The sequence below is a fragment of the Dendrobates tinctorius genome, unplaced genomic scaffold (assembly GCF_039654945.1).
Source record: "Dendrobates tinctorius isolate UK_male_01 unplaced genomic scaffold, ASM3965494v1 ptg000187l, whole genome shotgun sequence".
In the NCBI taxonomy this organism is placed as follows: domain Eukaryota; kingdom Metazoa; phylum Chordata; class Amphibia; order Anura; family Dendrobatidae; genus Dendrobates; species Dendrobates tinctorius.
Genome location: NW_027361854.1, coordinates 3,456,164 through 3,475,056, shown reverse-complemented (window position 1 = coordinate 3,475,056; position 18,893 = coordinate 3,456,164). Strand labels below are relative to the sequence as shown.

The 18,893-nt window shown below is 45.0% G+C and overlaps 1 protein-coding gene across 4 annotated transcripts in view; it reads left to right on the top strand.

Annotated features, from left to right (window-relative positions):
* Positions 1 to 18,893, top strand: part of LOC141055585 (transmembrane protein 198) — a 69,988-nt gene that overhangs the window by 38,524 nt on the left and 12,571 nt on the right. For all 4 annotated transcript variants that reach the window (XM_073552235.1, XM_073552236.1, XM_073552238.1 and 1 more), the window contains exons 2-3: positions 11,509 to 11,736; positions 15,647 to 16,222. In XM_073552235.1, coding sequence (XP_073408336.1) covers positions 11,559 to 11,736; positions 15,647 to 16,222 — 754 coding nt within the window. In that variant the 5' untranslated portion in view covers positions 11,509 to 11,558. The remainder of the gene's footprint in view (positions 1 to 11,508; positions 11,737 to 15,646; positions 16,223 to 18,893) is intronic.

Genomic DNA, 18,893 nt, shown 5'->3' with positions numbered 1-18,893 from the left:
ACCAGTGGCATAATTGGAGTCAGATGAGCACTGGTGTAAAATTTGGACATTTCCCCTCTGAATGTTTGTCAGAGCTCGGGCCCTTGTAGTGTTCTTGTTCCTATAAAGACATGTTACCCCCCCCCCCCCCATCCTGGCTCCTTCTTGTAATAATGTCCCCCACCCTGGTATAATGTCGTATAATGGCCCCCATTCTGGTATCATGTTCCACATCCTGGGCCCCTTCTGCGTTTCTCCAGCACATTTTAAAAAGAAACACACTTCTACACACCTTCATAAACTCCTACATTGCACGGTGTCCTCTTCTGTAGCCAGCACAGGACCAGGAAGCATGATGTGACTGGTAAGCCGATGTCAGCTGCCATCCTCTGACCAGTGATGTGTACTGCAGGTCTCTGCACCACAATATGTTTCACCTGAATGTGCGTCCGAGGGCGCACCTTTAGGTGAAATTACCATCTGGGGGTTCCTCTTGCACATGGGCACAGTTGCATCCTCTGCGACTGTGATCGCTACTCCCCTGTTTGGGAAAGCTGTGTGGATGGAAAACCCTCCCAAAAAAAGTGTGAATAAGCCTAGTTGAGTAGGAATGTGTATTGTGGTGTAATGAAGTAGGCTTGTAAGTCCATGCACAAGAAGAGCCTTAATGGCAACCATTCTGATTCCTACTTAAATTTACCAGATCATAATTCCAAGTAAATCAAACTTATGTGAAATCAAACTGTCCACTTAGGAAGCAACACTGACAATCAATTTCCCATGCTGTTGTGCAAATGGAATAGACAACAGATGGAAATTATTGGCAACTTTCAAGACACACTCAAAGGAGTGGTTCTGCCGGTGGGGACCACAGACCACATCTCAGTACCAATGCTTTCCGGCTGATGTTTTGGTCACTTTTGAATGTTGGTTGTGCTTTCACACTCGTGGTAGCATGAGACGGACTCTACAACCCACACAAGTGGCTCAAGTAGTGCAGCTCATCCGGGATGGCACATCAATGCGAGCTGTGGCAAGAAGGTTTGCTGTGTCTGTCAGCGTAGTGTCCAGAGGGTGGAGGTGCTACCAGGAGACAGGCCAGTACACCAGGAGATGTGGAGGGGGCCGTAGGAGGGCAACAACCCAGCAGCAGGACCGTTACCTCAGCCTTTGTGGAAAAAAAACAAAACTGGCAGAGATGCTTACTTGTATAGATAGGCCTCAATATAAATGCACTAACAGGGTGCAGCGGACCCAAGTAAAATGGCAACTGCACAGGTGCAATAATACCTAATGAAACAGCCAGCCTACAATCAGGGATTGGCCGTGTGGCACACCAGTGCAAAAAAATAATCCGTATGTGGCAATGTTCACACAGGGAATGCAGAGCATATGGTTCACAGTCTCTTAGTAACACCATATAGGGGGGCTGCCCAGTGCTAACTATAATGCATCCCGTGTGAACAGAGGCCACAGTTTACAGAACCATTTGGGCCCAACTGCACCCTGAAAGGATAAAAAGTGCACAAAAACATATCAATATATGTAAGGTATTGGTTAATATTATGGCCATAATACGTAAGCTGGCAAACTAACGTCAAAGTTCCATACACTTGCCAATCCTACTCTAACATGAAAACCACAGAAAGAGGAAAGAATCCTCCAATATTTGAGAAAAAAACAAAACAGGCAGAGATGCTTACTTGTATAAACAGGAGGAACATTGCCAGAGCCCTGCAAAATGACCTCCAGCAGGCCACAAATGTGCATGTGTCTGCACAAACGGTGAGAAATCGACTCCATGAGGATAGTCTGAGTGCCCAACGTCCACAGATGGGGGTTGTGCTCATAGCCCAACACCGTGCAGGACGCTTGCATTTGCCACAGAACACCAGGATTGGCAAATTTGCCACTGGCGCCCTGTGCTCTTCACAGATGAAAGCGGGTTCACACTGAGTACATATGACAGACGTGACAGATTCTGGAGACACTGTGGAGAGCGATCTGCTGCCTGCAACATCCTTCAGCATGACCGGTTTGGCAGTGGGTCAGTAATGGTGTGGGATGGCGTTTCTTTGGAGAACCGCACGGTGTTGGTCTGTGAGCACAACCCCCATCTGTGGACGTCTGGCACTCAGACCATCCTCATGGAGTCGATTTCTAACCGTTTGTGCAGACACATGCACATTTGTGGCCTGCTGGAGGTCATTTTGCAGGCCTCTGGCAATGTTCCTCCTTGCACAAAGGCTGAGGTAGCTGAGGTCCTGCTGCTGGGCTGTTACCCTCCTACGACCCCCTCTATGTCTCCTGGTGTACTGGCCTGTCTCCTGGTAGCGCCTCTGGACACTACGCTGACAGACACAGCAAACCTTCTTGCCACAGCTCGCATTGATGTGCCATCCTGGATGAGCTGCACTACCTGAGCCACTTGTGTGGGTTGTAAAGTCCATCTCATGCTACCACGAGTGTGAAAGCACAACCAACATTCAAAAGTGACCAAAACATCAGACAGAAAGCATTGGTACTGAGATGTTGTCTGTGGTCCCCACCTGCAGAACCACTCCTTTATGGAGGGTGTCTTGATAATTGCCAATAATTTCCATCTGTTGTCTATTCCATTTGCACAACAACATGTGAAATTGATTGTCAATCAGTGTTGCTTCCTAAGTGGACAGTTTGATTTCACAGAAGTTTGACTTACTTGGAGTTATATTCTGTTTAAGTGTTCCCTTTATTTTTTGAGCAGTGTATCCAATATATAAAGCTCAAAGTGTGTATGTATGTCCGGGATAGGCATCCGCACCGTCGCGCAGCTACAGCCACAAAATTTGGCACAGTCACACGTCTGGACCCCGAGAGCGTCCTAAGCTATGTTGAGGCGAAATTTTAACCCCGCGCGTTCCAATTCACCAAACAATTTTGCCCCTATCTACATACTGGGGGAAAAAGTGTGTATGCGTCAAGCCCCGCCCCTCATTATGATGTCATAATGCCCCTATTTGCATACTGGGGAAACTGTGCGTATCAAGCCCCCCTCATTATGATGTCACAATGGTTGCCATGGCGACGTTGATGTCATCATAGGTTGCAAGCCCTGCCGCCGCTCATTATGATGTCATAATGGTTGACTATGAGATGGAGGATGTGTGATGAGTATATGGGATGGAGGATATGTATGATGGGTATATGGGAACGGGACTATGGGATGGGGGATGTGTGATGGGTATATGGGCACGGGACTATGGGATGGCGGATGTATATGGGCACAGGACTATGTGATGGAGGATGTGTGATGGGTATATGGGCACTGGACTATAGGATGGAGGATATGTATGATGGGTATATGGGCACGGGCCTATGGGATGGAGAATATGTATGATGGGTATATGGGCACGGGCCTATGGGATGGAGAATATGTATGATGGGTATATGGGCATGGGACTATGGGATGGAGAATATGCATGATGGGTATATGGGCATGGGACTATGGGATGGAGAATATGCATGATGGGTATATGGGCATGGGACTATGGGATAGAGCATGTGTGATGGGTATATGGGCACTCGACTATGGGATGGAGGATATGTATGATGGGTATATGGGCACGGGCCTATGGGATGGAGAATATGTATGATGGGTATATGGGCATGGGACTATGGGATGGAGCATGTGTGATGGGTATATGGGCACTCGACTATGGGATCGTGGATATGTATGATGGGTATATGGGTATGGGACTATGGGATGGAGGATAATTATAATTTTCTATAACTTACCACAGTTAGTTACTATGCCCGGGCAGCGCTGGGCTCTTCAGCTAGTATTTAAATATGAAAACACATTTCAAGGTGAATTAAATTCGCAACACCAGAGCCTTGTTGACGAATCTGTTAACCGGGGCTGTGGTGTCGGAGTCGTTATGACATGGACCGACTTAGACTCTTTAAAATATATAATACATTGGGTACAGTACAATGCAGGATGTGCTGTAAATGTTTTTGGGAAAGTTATGAAATGTCCTATTGTGACGACTCCTGGAGTGGACCCTCTGGGTCGTGACACCAACCCTCCCAGGGCGAGCTGACCTAGTGAAGACCACCCCCTATACAGGGAGTGTCAGGAGCAAGCCCCAGGGGGTGAGGCACCACGACTGCTGGCACCAGGCGGCCGGCTCACAGGAGACACGAGTGGGTGAGTGTGTCTGCAGGAACGTGTAAAGCGTGGACACGGGAACACGTGGTATACAGAGACTAGTTCGTCTGGGTATGAGTGAAGCAGGATGCGTGCAAGGAGCACGTCAGAGCACTGAGTCAGGCAGCAGGTGTGCCAGGAGGTGTAACAGAGTACAGGAGCAGGGTGTGTGCCAGAGGGCACAACTGAGCATAAGACAGAGTGCAGGATTGGAATGTGTGCCAGGAGGCACAACAGAGTAAGAGACAAAGCACAGGGTCCGAGTGTGTGCCGGGAGGCACAACTGAGTATGAGACAGAGTACAGGGTCAGAGCGTGTGCCAGGAGGCACAACAGAGTGCAAGGCAGGGGACCTGAATACAGCGCACAGCCAGGCAGGGACACGGCAGACCAAGTCAGGAAGCGCAACAATAATCAGGCACCTCCCCTAGGAAGAGGTAGCCTGATATAGCACATGATCACGAGAGCTTCCTGGGTCAAGTCCTCCAGTACCATAGAGAGGACTGACCTGGAGACCGAGCTGAGAAAAGCGCGCAAGCGCAGACCTAGGTACGAGAGGTGCGTGTGCACACCCGGCGGGACCCCCGGAGTGACCGCGGCTCCGGAAGAGATGACGTCAGGACCGAGGTCCCGCCCCCAGGTGAGCGTGGCGTGACACCTATAAATGTCTGTTCTATTCCTGATCTCGGATTTTAGGCGAGATGAATCTGTGCTGCACTTTATGTACATGCTCAGTAGTGACCAGTGCTGTGGAGTCGTAGGTGAGATGAATCTGTGCTGCACTTTATGTACATGCTCAGTAGTGACCAGTACTGTGGGGTTGTAGATGAGATGAATCTGTGCTGCACATTATGTACATGCTAAGATGTGCGGCAGGGCTGTGAAGTCAGTGAAATTGAGGAGTCTGAGCTGGTGGTTTGGCTTACTGACTCCACAGCACTTTTCCTATCCCTCGCTGCTCCAATAACAATCTGTACTTCTATCAGGGATTTCTTGACTTGGACATGTGACCACTGCAGCTAATCACTGTAGTAGTTCACCTCTGCAGCTAATGATTGATGATTGCATATCTAGGATAAAACTGAGCCAATCTCCTCAACTTATCAGTGGGGTGTGGATCATTTCTTTACAGTTACGAGGGGCGTTGATTTAAAGATTTCCCCAACCCTTTTCCTATGGACTGAAAGCAATGAATCTGGGGCACAGTTTTTAGTCCTTCTCTACATAGGTGCCATCTAGGGACACACACTTCTCCCATCTCTTTAAGCAACTGTAAACACCTCGCTTGTAGAAGTCGACAGGTTGCTCCAAAAGCCACGTTGTGGCTTCCGAAATCATTCTCGTCATCTGGAAAGTGCTTGCCCTTCAAAAATAACTCTTGTTGGAAAGAAGTGAAAGTCTGATGGTGCGAGGTCGGGTTAATAAGGGGGATGCAGTAAAACTTCAAAGCCACAGGAGCATGCTTCCATTTGGGAAACATATGAGTTGTGAATTGGTGCATTGTCTTGCAGAAGTCGGTCACCTTTGGTGAGCATGCCACTTCTCTTGGTTTTGATGACCTCCTGCAATTTCCACAGCAGTGAAGCATAGTATGCCCCAGTGATCATGGTAACTTTTGCTGGAAAATCCATCAATACTACTGTGTTGGTCCCAAAATACTGTGAGCATGACGTTGCCTGCTGAGGGTTGCCACGCGCCTTCTTTGGAGGCAGTGAGTGATGATGCTTCCATTGCATCGACTGAACTTTAGTCTCAGGATCATAATGATGGTCCCTGCTTTCATCCTGGGTAATCAGTCTGTTGAAAAAGTCCTCCTGGTTTCCATGGCACATTGTCAATAGAGCCTGAGAACATTCAACTCACTCCTGCTTCTAGAAAGGTGTGAGCTGCCGGGGAACCCAGCAAGGGGATACCTTATGCATGTGAAGATGGTTTTGGAAGATTTTTTTTCATGGCTCCCACACTAATGACATTTTGGACTAGGTGGTGAATGGTTTCGTGGGGATCTTCCATAATGGTGACCTCTATTTGCTGGATGGTGTGTTAATAGCAGAGTGAGGTCGCCCTGGAACTGGAGCTGTTTGCACTGAAGTCACCCACATTTGAATTGACGATGCTAGTTTTTGACTACATCATATGATGGGAAATCACCACCATAAACCGGTTTCATCTCCTCGAACGTCTCTTGGTGTGCGGCCTTTCAAGTAAAGGAACTTGATGACTGCGCTGTAATCCACTGGGTCCATTATCAAACCTCACACCACTTCAGCACCTGTAACATCAAGACCGTAATCCGTTCTGAGTTGTAACTTGGCGAGTGACCTATAGAGACTTATATCATTGCACATGTGCAGATTCAGCGTCCTGTGATAAATAGAAGTGAGTCAGGGGAAACTTAGCGAATGCCTCTCGTACATGCACAGGTAACTTGCTTACAGTGTGAATAAAATAAGAATTCCCATAGTAACAAAGCTGCACACATTTCTGCAAAAAGATGACTGCTGCTCCCTGGGCACCAAGCATTTTCCTACTTACAAGTGTACAATGAGTATTGGGAAAGTTCCGTAGCCGTTGTGTATTTTTTGCTTGTACCAGCAATTTCAACTTCTGTTTGCACACCCAATGCCAGATATTTTGGAGGAGAACAAGATACTTTCCGTGCAGAGAGCCTGGATTGACTTGTCACTTTTTCCATCATCCAGATTTTTCTCTTTATTCTTTGAAGACTATTTAACTGCCGGAGCATATTTTAGTCTGTAACACATTTTCATTAATTTTGGCTGTGTAACGAAATGGTATTAGAGAAGTCATCGCATGAATCTCTCTATACCAAAAGCTCATAAATACTGTTGCATAAAACATAACTTGTCAATCATTTTTTGTTTCTGCTCATCTGTAGTCTCTGGACAGCAGATGACATAGTCCCTTCTTACTTGCCCTGCTGCTTTTTCATTAGCAGGGCAGATCAGGGAGTGTGTCCAGCAGCACTAATCTCATTAAGCCTGACGTGCACATTGCTAGACACTTTTAACACCAAGAAGCTATTGTCATAACTTTTCACTTGATTATTATTATTTTTTTTTTTTTTTTTTTTTTTAACAAGAGGAATAAATGTTAATTTCCCCTGATCTGTGCACTAAATGTGATATAAAATGTTGGAATTGCTTAACAAATAGGTAATCCCTCCATGTGTTTCCGCTGTTTACCGCCACAAAACATGCAGCCGCAGAGTCTTTTAAATATTATCCGAGCACACCCAAGATGCTGGGATAACACCGGAGCATGCTCGGATAACATGTTTGCTCACCACTAATCATTATCCATTTGTAGAAGCTATCTTCTTTTCAACTTCAGCTTTTATACAGATTGTGTTATGTCTGAAATTTCATTGAATCCATTCTTCACTCTACCCATGCCATTGGTTACAACACAGCCCCAATTCATTATTGATCCAACCCAATGCTTAATGGTTGGCAAGATGTTCCTTTCCTGAAATTCTGTGCCCTTTTTTCTACACTCATACCTTTTGATCACTGTGGCCTAAGATTTCTATTTCTCCATTGGTCCACTGGACTTGTTTCTAAAATGCATCAGGCTTGTGTAAATGTTCATTTGCATACTTCTGACACTGAATTTTAAGGAGAGGTTTTCTTCTGATGACTCTTCCATGAAGGACATATTTGTGCAGGTATCTCTGAACAATAGAACTATTTATCACAACTGCTAAATCTTTCTGAAAGTATTTGCAGTTAAGGTTCTGATTTGCCTGTCTAGCAATCCTATGAGCAGCTCACTGAAATCTTGCTTGGTCTTCCAGACCTTATGTTGACCACCACTGTTCTTGTTAACTGCCATTTCTTCATTACATTTCAAACTGAGGAAAAGGCAACTTCGCTTTGCTATCTTCTTAAAGCTTTCTCCTGCTTTGCAGACATCCACCATTTTCAGAGTGCTAGGCAGCTGCTTAGAAGACTCCATGGCTGCAGATTTTTTTGACACAAGCTTAGACTAGGCTGGCTTTTTTTTTAAAGCTGGGAAATTTGCATCACCTGGCCTTTCTTAACAGTGATGGTGAAAAAGCCATAACCCTAAACAGGCTAAGATCTGAAACCTTGGTCAAAGTTATCTCAGCACACATCTCCAAGGGTGCCCAAACTTTTTCAGCCCATTTTCCTTTTTGTAACTTTTAAAATGTAAAAGAAGAAAATGTGTATATATTTCTTCCCTAAAGCACAAAGGAAATGTGTCATCTTTTAACTTTAGCCTTTTAGAGATAATTTCTTCTTCAACTTTCTGTAGTAAAGTGATCCTTGGTGGTAGTGGTTTCCCATTTAGATAGTAGAATGAATGCAGGTGTAACTGGAGACTGTGGCAACAACAGCTTGAATCATGAAAAAGCAATGAGCTTTGAGGATTCTTGTCCTATAATAGGAAAAGAAGCTTCATGGTTGCTGACCTAATCATTCACAATGAAAAACTGCTCCCGTGCCTCCTGACTGCTGAAAACAAGTAGGTGAGAAGGTGCACTGAACTGTTTAGTCATGCCAAGGGTGCACCGAGCGCCTGTACTTCTTGCGTTCTTTATATATTCCATTTTTTTTTTATTTGCATTCCCCAGTATTCCACATGTGGTTAAGTGACCACATGGTCATGAACAAGTTGCATCATGTGGTCACATGACCTCCTAAACCAGAGGTGGGCAATTATCCTTCATGAGGGGCCAGATGAGAGACAGTGACTGTTGTGCAGGGCTGAAGCAATAGGCTTAAATGTTACACTTAAAATAATTTTATATTAATTGTAATATGATTAATGTTCAGCACAAATAAGTATTCTGCCATTCCCATAAATACTGTATGAACCCATACACAGCCCCCTATAGACAGCATGAGCTCAAACACCACCCCTATATACCATGAGCACACACTCAGCCCCCAAAATAGCCAATTTATACAGTGTAAGACCCCCCACATAGTCCCTCTATACACAGTATGAACCCCCACATAGCCTTCTATATATGAAAAAAAAAAAAATCCAAACCCATACCTCGCTCCCGTTCCCCTGGCGCTCTGCTCCAGTCTCCGATTCTCCACAACAGATATGAAGTGATGTCATCGCGTCTGCTGTCTCACACACTGACTGGTGGAAGACGGAGCTAGCGGCCCCTCCTCCATCAATGTATTTACCACTGTTTGCGTTCTGAGGATGCAAATAGTGTGGTGGCAAGGGCATGGTGCGGCCCGTGGGCCACTGTTTCTGCCCTTTGGCTGTCTCTGTCCGGGGACCGGACTGGAACAACCAGAGGGCCGCATGTTGCCCACAGATTTCCAAGCTCATGCCTAGCTGCATCGGTAATACAGGGAAATATGACTAACATTTCTTCTGAGACATTTCAGCCCCATCGATTTGTGCTAATGCATGGTGTTTATTGGTACCCTTAATAACAAGAAGCGATCAGAGCCCATAGAAGTTTAAAAATGCCCTGTTTTTTCCATACTGCAGAGCCATTGGCTTTACTTGTGCCCCTTTCTGGTACTCTAACATGGACTATGATCCCTTTGGTTCCATAGAAAATCTGGAGCACTCAGAAGGGCGCCCCTAATAGGCGGCGTGGGTGCCATACTGCATCTCCATACAGGCTTGTCCACCTTCGCTGTCAGTGTACATGAAGCCTCACTTCCCAGAGTTGCTTCCTGACCTGATCCATGTTTTCAAAGCAAACCTGTGAATGATCCCATATGAACACCCCTGGCTCCAGCCCTAATCAGTCTCCTGTGGTTGTTACTGCCCTCACGTTGTGACATCTACAATGCTCAGGACGTTCAATATAGAGGTAGGATGTTGAACAAATCTACCCTTCTGTCACAGCGCCCCTTGCCCTATGCTCCTTGTGCTGGAGCTTCCCTTCTAGTGAGCGTCTGATGAGCTTCATGTATGACCCCTTGTTTCTGATTAAATCACCGGTATGGCATCTCTGAGACGGATTCTTTTTATTTTACATGTGAAATCAAAATCCCTGTTAAATGAGCAGATTTTTGCTTTCATCTTAGGTTTTCCTTTCCACTCTGGAAAAGGCGAGATGGGTGAGAACACGTATGCTTGCCCTGGGTTGCAGAAGTCGTCCTCTCTCTAGGGCTTGTATAATGTTTCATGTCTGTCTCATGTTTCCTGCTGGGGGGGAAGCCCACTTGTGCTGTGTGTTCACCAGATGTTGGGATAGGAAGGGCTCAGCAGCGCAACTCACAAATGGTTGGGATTCCCAGCTGTTACCTTGTTCTCCTGTTTCACATCTAGAATACAGACATGGTCGTCTGATTGTCCACAGGGTGTGTTTCCTGCTAATGGAGATTCCTGCTGTGTGCCTTTTGTTGTGTGACCTACTAGGGTGAACATGCATTCACATTTAATGCTTTTATATGGAAAGTTACTGAGATATGTGCATGTCCTCTTAAATTTCTGTACTCCTTCAGTGTCTTGTAGAATTGCTGCTTCCAACAGGAGGCCTATAGAGTAAAAGTCATCGTCCTCTCTGAAGAGGCAATTTCCATATTAATTTACTCCTATAGTAAGCTTTTCAGGCTGTGAAATGTGGTTTAGGAGCCCCTACTTGCTAGACAGGTGTGCCAATTTTGCCATTTCTGTGCTACATAATCTTAATATTTGGTCCTGTGTTCGAGTCCTGGTATAAAAGAAAACATTATTAAGCCTAAATCTGACCATAAGAAAACACTGGTGTCTCACGGAGGTCCATCCGTAACAAGGACTTAGTTTCAATAGTCATTTGATGCTGACAGTCATCCGTTCAGTGCATCATGGTGGAGGTCAATCATTTATATACACCTTCCCACCTGCTTGTTTTCCCTCAGTCTCCACCTCCCCTTGTTTGACAGATCTGGCTTCATAGACCCAGAGAAGGGTGGAGATAGAGGGCGTAAAACAAGCAGGGGGGATGGTGTATATAAATGATTGACCTCCACCATGGTGCACTGAGCGGGGCGACTGTCATGTAGCGACTGTGCTTTGTTTCAACAGTCATCCTGTGCTCACGGTCTCTTTTTAAGGCTGCGCATCATGGGGCATCATACCGTACCACCATTCAGCCTGTTGAATACAGAGAGCCACTCGCCCGAGGAGCCTAAGCATGCGTTCACACCTTCAATGTAAACGGTACAGTGATGGAGACACAATTACTGGAAAGGCGATGGCCGTCTCATGCTAACTATACTATATGTGCACTAAAAGTTGACGTACACCCTAAATATGACTAAATTCCAAGTTCAGTCTTTTCTGATTTTCTTTATAGAAGAGTAAAACATGTGATCTGATTCTGTCTTACAGGCCGGTCCTTGATGGGCGCCCTCACCTAAACTTGGGCACAATATTCTGCAATGGCGTTTGAGTCGTCGCCTTCTGTTTCACAGCACTTCAATGTTCAGACTGTTGACACCGGGCAAGAAAATCCTTTTGAGGACTTATGTAGCCTGGAAAATGGACGGCATTATGATGTGGTTCCAACTGTGGTGTGTTCCTTGTGTTGCCTTTTTGGACTTGTATATATATTTTTTGGTAAGTAAAATGATTGCATTTTAGTTTGATTTGGAGAAGAAATAGACACCTTAATGCACTCTCCACACAATTGTAACTTTAAGACTCATTGGAGAAGTCTTCCTTTTAAGGGGAAGCTACCATCAGAAAAAAATGTGGGGGTTTTTTTTTATGTATTTTTGTCTAAATATTGGCAATGCTATTTTTTTCCCTCTTCAATAGATAAAATTTAGTAATCTTGCAGTTTTCACATAGGCCACTGTAGCTTTTTTTAGACTTATATTTTCCTTTCCTTTCAGGAAGAATTTACCATTTTCTAATTACAGGCAGGATTACAATGATGGGTAACGCCTCACAGGATCCACCAATCACAATAGGCGATGTCACAGCGGACCCTGCTCCCCTTCCTTCACAATGACCTTTTCACACGCCCATTAGACACTTCAACACAATAGATGGTCTGGGTCTGACCATTATGACTTTGTATATATATTTTCTGGAACATGAAGTCTCTGGGTTTTTGACACTCAATATAAGTGCAACACAATGTAGAGATTGGGATCCTGATTCATGCATCTGTCAACTGGGCTGCTTGCTGTAGTTTTTAGAATCTCCAGTGATTTTATAACTAGAGGACTAAACCTACTTCCATGTAGTTCTCTATAATCATGAACCCCATTCCCATCACTGATTGTCAGATTTCTACATACACTGTGTAACTGGTAGATCTGCAACAGATAAAACACATATTTTATCAAAACTGCAGTAAGCAGACCAATAAGTGATACATCACTGGAATCTGGGTCGCAGCCGCTACATCTTGTTGCTCTTACATGGGGTAGCAAAAACTTTGTGCTTTTAACAGGAATCTTGGTACGATCAACTGTCCGAAGCCAACATATACATGCATGTAGGTCATAGAAAGTTGAATAAAATGGTACCTTGATGTTTGCGATCCAATGTTTTATTCCAAAGAAATCGATGGTTTATTTTGTTTTAAATGTAAATTAGCTGTTAAGACTAATGTACCAGACATGGATATATCTGACAATCTTCCTTCAGAACTTATTTTGTATGAAAGGAGGTGTTTTCAGTGTAAGACATGTAACTAACACAGAACAGGAGAACTGAACTTTGCCTCCTTACAAACGACTGTGCTGCATTTCAACCCTGTCTGCCTGTGAGAGGAACCTGCAGATGTGTCAGGTATAATCACACACAGCTCTGCAGTGAGATCAGGAGAGCAGAGAGCGGCCATCACACCTCACACTGGTAGCTCCCCTTTTATTTAAAATAATTTATGGAGGCAGATTCTCAGGGAGATCTGTTTCTGGCATATAGATCTTAACAGCTCATTTATATATTCAAAACAAATCCATGTTTTTCTTAAGACATTGGATCGCAGATATCAAGGTATGAGTTTATTCAGCTTCCTATGACCTACTTGCTCATATAGACTGCTTACGAGGGTTGCTCCTCCTGACACGTGCCCTTTAAAATAAATTGAAAAAGAAGAAAAAATTGAACAAAAAGACTGCTTTAAACAATATAGTTTCCTGTTGATGATTTTCCTTTAAAATCAGGTACTTTGCTTAGAACCAGGCAATAAAATATCTAGCATTAAAGGGGTTGTCCACTATTAGGGTAACCCCTTCTTGAACTAAATGTTAGGCCCCGATAAAATAAAGCCTATGCTCGCCTCCCGTGCAGGCTCCGTTCACGCAGTGTCGGCACCCTCTCTCTCTCCCTGGGGCTCTCGTGCGGTGTTGTGACACGTGACCCTGGTGCCCAATCAGCGCTGGCGTCACTGTCCCCACCTACTTGTGGGTTGAACATGAAGCGGAAGTCTGAGATCAGCTGCAGCCGGACTTCCTCTTCATGTAGGGCTCAAGTGTCACAACTAGTGATGAGTGAGTATACTTGTTGCTTGGGTGTCCTCCGAGTATTTTGGCGTGCTTGGAGATTGTTTTTGACGCAGCTGCTAGACAGCCTGAATACATGTGAGAATTCCCTAACAAAGCGGCAATCCAAACATGTATTCAGGCTGTCTAGCAGTCGCAAATCATGCAGCTGCATCGACAAAAACTAAATCTCCGAGCACGCCAAGATACTCGGAGGACACCTGAGCAACGAGTATACTCGCTCATCACTAGTCACAACAACAGCATGAGATCCCTGGGGGGAGAGCGTGCAGACACCGTGGGAATTGCTGGCACGGGAGGTGGGTATAGGGTGTTTTTTTTTTTTTTTTTTTCTTTTCATTTTATCGGTGACAATCATTTAGTTTAAAAAGGGGTTGTCCCTTTAATGGGTAGAGGTAGCTTTTAATTTCAGATTTCTCCAATACACAGAGAAATATATTTTCTTGGAAACTTTCTTTACTAACCTTGTAATGGAAAAGAAATGTGAAGGTTTACATTTAGTAGAGGAAGATGTACAAAAATAGTCTGACTGCTACATCCAAATCAGAGGAAAATGTACAGTAGTTTGTCACATGTTTTATTATATTTATCTTGCGGTACAATTATATCTGGACTCTTTGTAAGGATAACTAAGTTGGTCTCTTTCCATTTCAAGCAGAATTATCAGAGTAACTCATGTGTATGGGGACCCCCTCTTTGTAGATAGCGGGGGGCTGATCCTAATGCCTTACGGTAGAGATGTGAGAAGGCTTCGGCTGACGGCTCTCCTGTGTGCATGGCCAGCCGTAGATTTGGTGCCATTGTAATGCAGTTACTGTGCGTATATTTCACAAACATGTAATTGAGTCGGGGGAACCTGTGTTGTCACATTTCTGACCATTCTTCTTTGAGCTGAAAGCCTGAGTAGTCCAACACTGAGGAACATGCTGCCTGGCAGAGCCACTGATGGCATTTAGGCAGTGTAACCCTGATAACCAAATAAACAGTTAAAGGGGTTGTCCAGGATTTTTTTTTTTTTTTTAATCTGTGTGCATAAACTATAAAAACAGGTAGTTGTTGACAGAGGTAAGTTCCTGCCTGTTCTGTGCGGTGCCATCTCAGAGAGGTCATGGGCTGTTCCTGCCGGTGATTTAGCTCCTCCATGTCACCAGAGCAGCTTTTCTCCCGCCAGACTGCTCTGTCCACGGGACTTGACAGCCGACTTCCCACAGGTAGGCAGCAGGAAGCCGGCTGTCAATCACTGACATTGTCCGTCACGGCCCATCGAGAGAGCAGAAGAGAAGCTGCTGCTCTGATGTGACGTCAGCGGAAGACACTGATCTCTGCGACTGCTCTGTACCGGCAGAGATCAGTGCCAAGCACAGCAGGCAGATAGTTGGCAACTACTTGCCTGTTAGTTGTGGGTCCATAGTAGTAAAAAAAAAAAAAAAAAAAGTAAATTTATTGAATAACTCTGATTCAACCGTTGAGGCTCAATCTGGATTGGAACTATGCTATCCACACAGTAGTGGAAGATATTTTATTGTAATAAAATTGTAATAATTGCTTTAAAAAAAAAAATTATAAAAATACACTTCTCTTGGTTAATTTTAGGCTGGTTTGATAGTCTTACTACCGACCACCATGTGCAGACTGGCCAATTCTTTCCTGACCTGAACTCCATAGCTTCATACACATATATATATATGTTACTCCTGAAGTCTGGTCAGGAGACGCTCGGCCATTCCGGATATCACTGTCTGAACTTGGACCGTGAAACACGAATGTGTGAGAGACTGGATGTAAACTTTCAGGACAGAGTAAATGCATGATTGCAGAGGGGACTGGCCATGGGATCCCCCCCTCTAATTTGTGAGGGTGATATATAGTTTGCCTGTAATCCCAGTATGTTGGAAAGAAGCATCCTATTACTAAAAAAGACCACTGTCTGCTGTAGGGTCAGCATTGTAAGTCAATGTATTGACTTCTGTATATACTTTACCCTAAGTTTCTGCTGTCTTTCTCTACAGGTTACCGGTGCTTCAAAGCCATCATGTTCCTGTCCGGTCTGCTGGCTGGTTCAGCGGTTATTTTTTTACTTTGTTACAAGGAGCGAATCTTGGAAACCCAGCTGAGCCTGGAGCTAAGTGCGGGCATCGCCTTGGGCATTGGCCTGCTTTGTGGACTGGTCACTATGCTTGTACACAGTGTGGGCCTGTTCATGACCGGCCTGATTCTTGGACTTCTTCTGGCCACAGCTTGTCTTGTGGGCTTGGAGCAGTTCTTCCATCCACCCACCGCCTGGATTCCTATAGGCGCCATGATGGGCTCCGCTATGCTCTTTGCTGTATTGACTCTGCAGTGGCAAAAGCTTTTCACTGTGATTTCCACCGCCACCTTTGGAGCTGCTATATTGACTGTGTGCACAGATTATTTCATTGAATTAATGCTGCTGGTGCAGTACGTCTATGACTGTCTCCGCCTCGAGGTGTCGTTTCCCCTCTGCTGGTTCAGTTGGGTGGTTCTTGGCATTTGGCCAGTGTTGAGCATTCTGGGAATTGTAGTCCAGTGGAAGCTGACAGCTGAAGGCTTCTCGCATACAGATGGTGAGTATAGCTGTGTTTTGGGGTATGTATTGGCATTTGCTAAAATAACGTATTTTTACTTTGACAGAGGTTAAAAGGAAACCTGTAACCTTGTTTTTCAGCTATAAGATGCGGCCACTGCCTTTCGGGGCTTATCTACAGCATTCTAGAATATTGTAGATAAGCCCCCGGTCTGACCTGAAAGAGAAGAACAAGTTTTATTGTACTCACCCGGGGGCGGTCAGGTCCGATGAGGGTCGCAGGTCACTGGTCCGGCGCCTCCCATCTTCATGTGATGTCATCATCCTGCTTGCGTCATGCAGCGCTCCCTGCGCAGGCGCACTGATTGTCCCTGTTGAGGGCAGAGCAAAGTACTTCAGTGCGCAGGTGCTGGGCCTCTGACCTTTCCTGGCGCCTGCGCACTGCGGTTCTTTGCTTTGCCCTCAACAGGGCCGATCAGTACGCCTGCGCAGGAGCGCTGCACGAAGCAAGCAGGATGACGACATTGCATGAAGATGGAAGGTGCCGGACCTGCGACGCCCATTGGACCGGACGGCCCCTGGGTGAGTATAATAAAACTTGTTTTTCTTCTCTTTCAGGTCGGACTGGGGGCTTATCTACAGCATTACAGAATGCTGTAAATAAGCCCCGAAAGGCAGTGGTTGTATCTTATAGCTGAAAAACGAGGTGACCGGTTCCCTTTAAGATACAGTATAGGCAAGGTTTCCTTTAATTACAGATAAGGAGGATGGTAACACCCAATCTTCAAAATGTAACAGACATCTGAGAGCTTGTTCTCCAGCATGGTGCTGTGGCGCATGCAAGATGTCTCTAAAATGATTGCACTAACCAGAGAAAGTGGCCACAAAAAATGCTTATTGTTCAGCATTGTGATTGCAAACAAGGTTAATAGTGCAACATTGTGTCTTCTGGTTAATCTGAGCTGTAATATGGGACCTATTTTCGTGCATCTAAACAGAAATCGGGACCTGCTCCTTTGCCTGCCGTATTTAAAGGTATTTTTCTCTTAAGAAGAATCGACCTGTTGGAGCATTGTATCACAGCTCACTAGTGGAGAGCCTCCGGACAGTGGCCTTCTGCTATACAGCCCGCTATGAGTCGGAGGCCTGAACTGGAGCAAAAAGAGAATAAGACCCTTATACAGAGGGCTGGAGAGTTGGTGATCTGCATGGACTTCAACATCAAACTTTAGTTTAGGACCAGGAATAAATGATCTAAAGAATTTTACATGGCGGGTGACATGTATTCCATGGTGAAATCGAAGTCTGTGTCCCCATGGATACGACTGGGGTTTCATTAACCTCATTTACATGAATCAGAAAATGTACAAGTGGGAAAAAAAATAAAATTGCAAGCTACTTATAGCTGCAGATGCTGCATGGAAAAGACTGTGGTTTATGTCAAGGCGGTGAGGCTAATCGAAATGTGGTTCACTTTCAGGGAACCTCATAGAAAAACAAACAGGTCACATTGCCAATGCATTAACAGGATGCAGCAGACCCCCGTAATTTATAGGGAACCTGTCACCAGTTTTGTGACACAGCAGCTAAAAATATTGCCTTATTCAGCGTCTGCTATGCATTCCCTTCATCCTGCTAGAACCCCCTGACTCCCCTTGTATACGCATGAAAACTTTTTTAATGTCTCCCGCGCTGTATGTTAATCTGCTCAGTCCGGTCCGATGGCCGTGGTTTCGGGCCTCTACATCACTCCCATTGGCTGTTGCTCGCCTTCCTACTTCATGGATAATGCCTCTTGCGTCGTGCGACATCTCACGCCTGCTCCTAAATATTGCATTTCGCTCCTGCGCAATAAGCTTTGCCCAACTGCGGGTAAAGCCAAAAACCAGAAGTGTCATGCGTCGACACACGCACTTCTGGCTCATGTACCGGAACTACGTTTGCCAAAGACATACTGATAGGGAATTTAGATTGTGAGCCCCATCGGGGACAGGGATGTTACTGTAATGTGTGCAAACCATAAAGCGCTACGGAATATGTTAGCGCTATATAAAAATCAAGATATTAACCTACCAATTCATGGAGGGGGTGGTTGCCTAGCAGTAAAAATGCACACAGAAGAGGCTTGCATAGGGCGCCAGTCACACAGGTACGTGTGATGCTCACTGTCTGTCTGGCTTCCAGCCTATTGATGACGCCTCTACTATTGTATCAGGCGGCCTGTCCTGCACTATGTGTATCCCCCATAAAGCAGACTTAAAGAGCTGGGCTGCATCCTGCATGAAAATGGAATAATGTGCAAAAAAAAGATTAAAAATGAGGTATTGGTTGATATTTTGGCAAAATATACAAGCTCGCAATTTACGGGGGTCTTCTGCATCCTGCAAGTGGATTGGTAATCTGACCTATTGGTAAGGATGTTTTTCTGTGATGTCTGTTACACTGCAAATTTTGGAAGAAATCTGAGAGTCCATTGCAAATTTTTCCTGCAGAAAATGAAAATCGTGTCTTAAGCCATCATGTGAACCTAGCCCTTAGTTTATAATCTCTTAAATGTATATGTGCACTTGCAGAGAATCTTTTCCCTACGAAATAGCCATTTAGTAAAATGTGTAGACCATATACTGTAATCTGTTGCAAGTCACTGAACTCATGTACTTGACTCCTACCATCTGTGTGACGCTCTGCAGTGTGTATTCAGGTCAACAAGG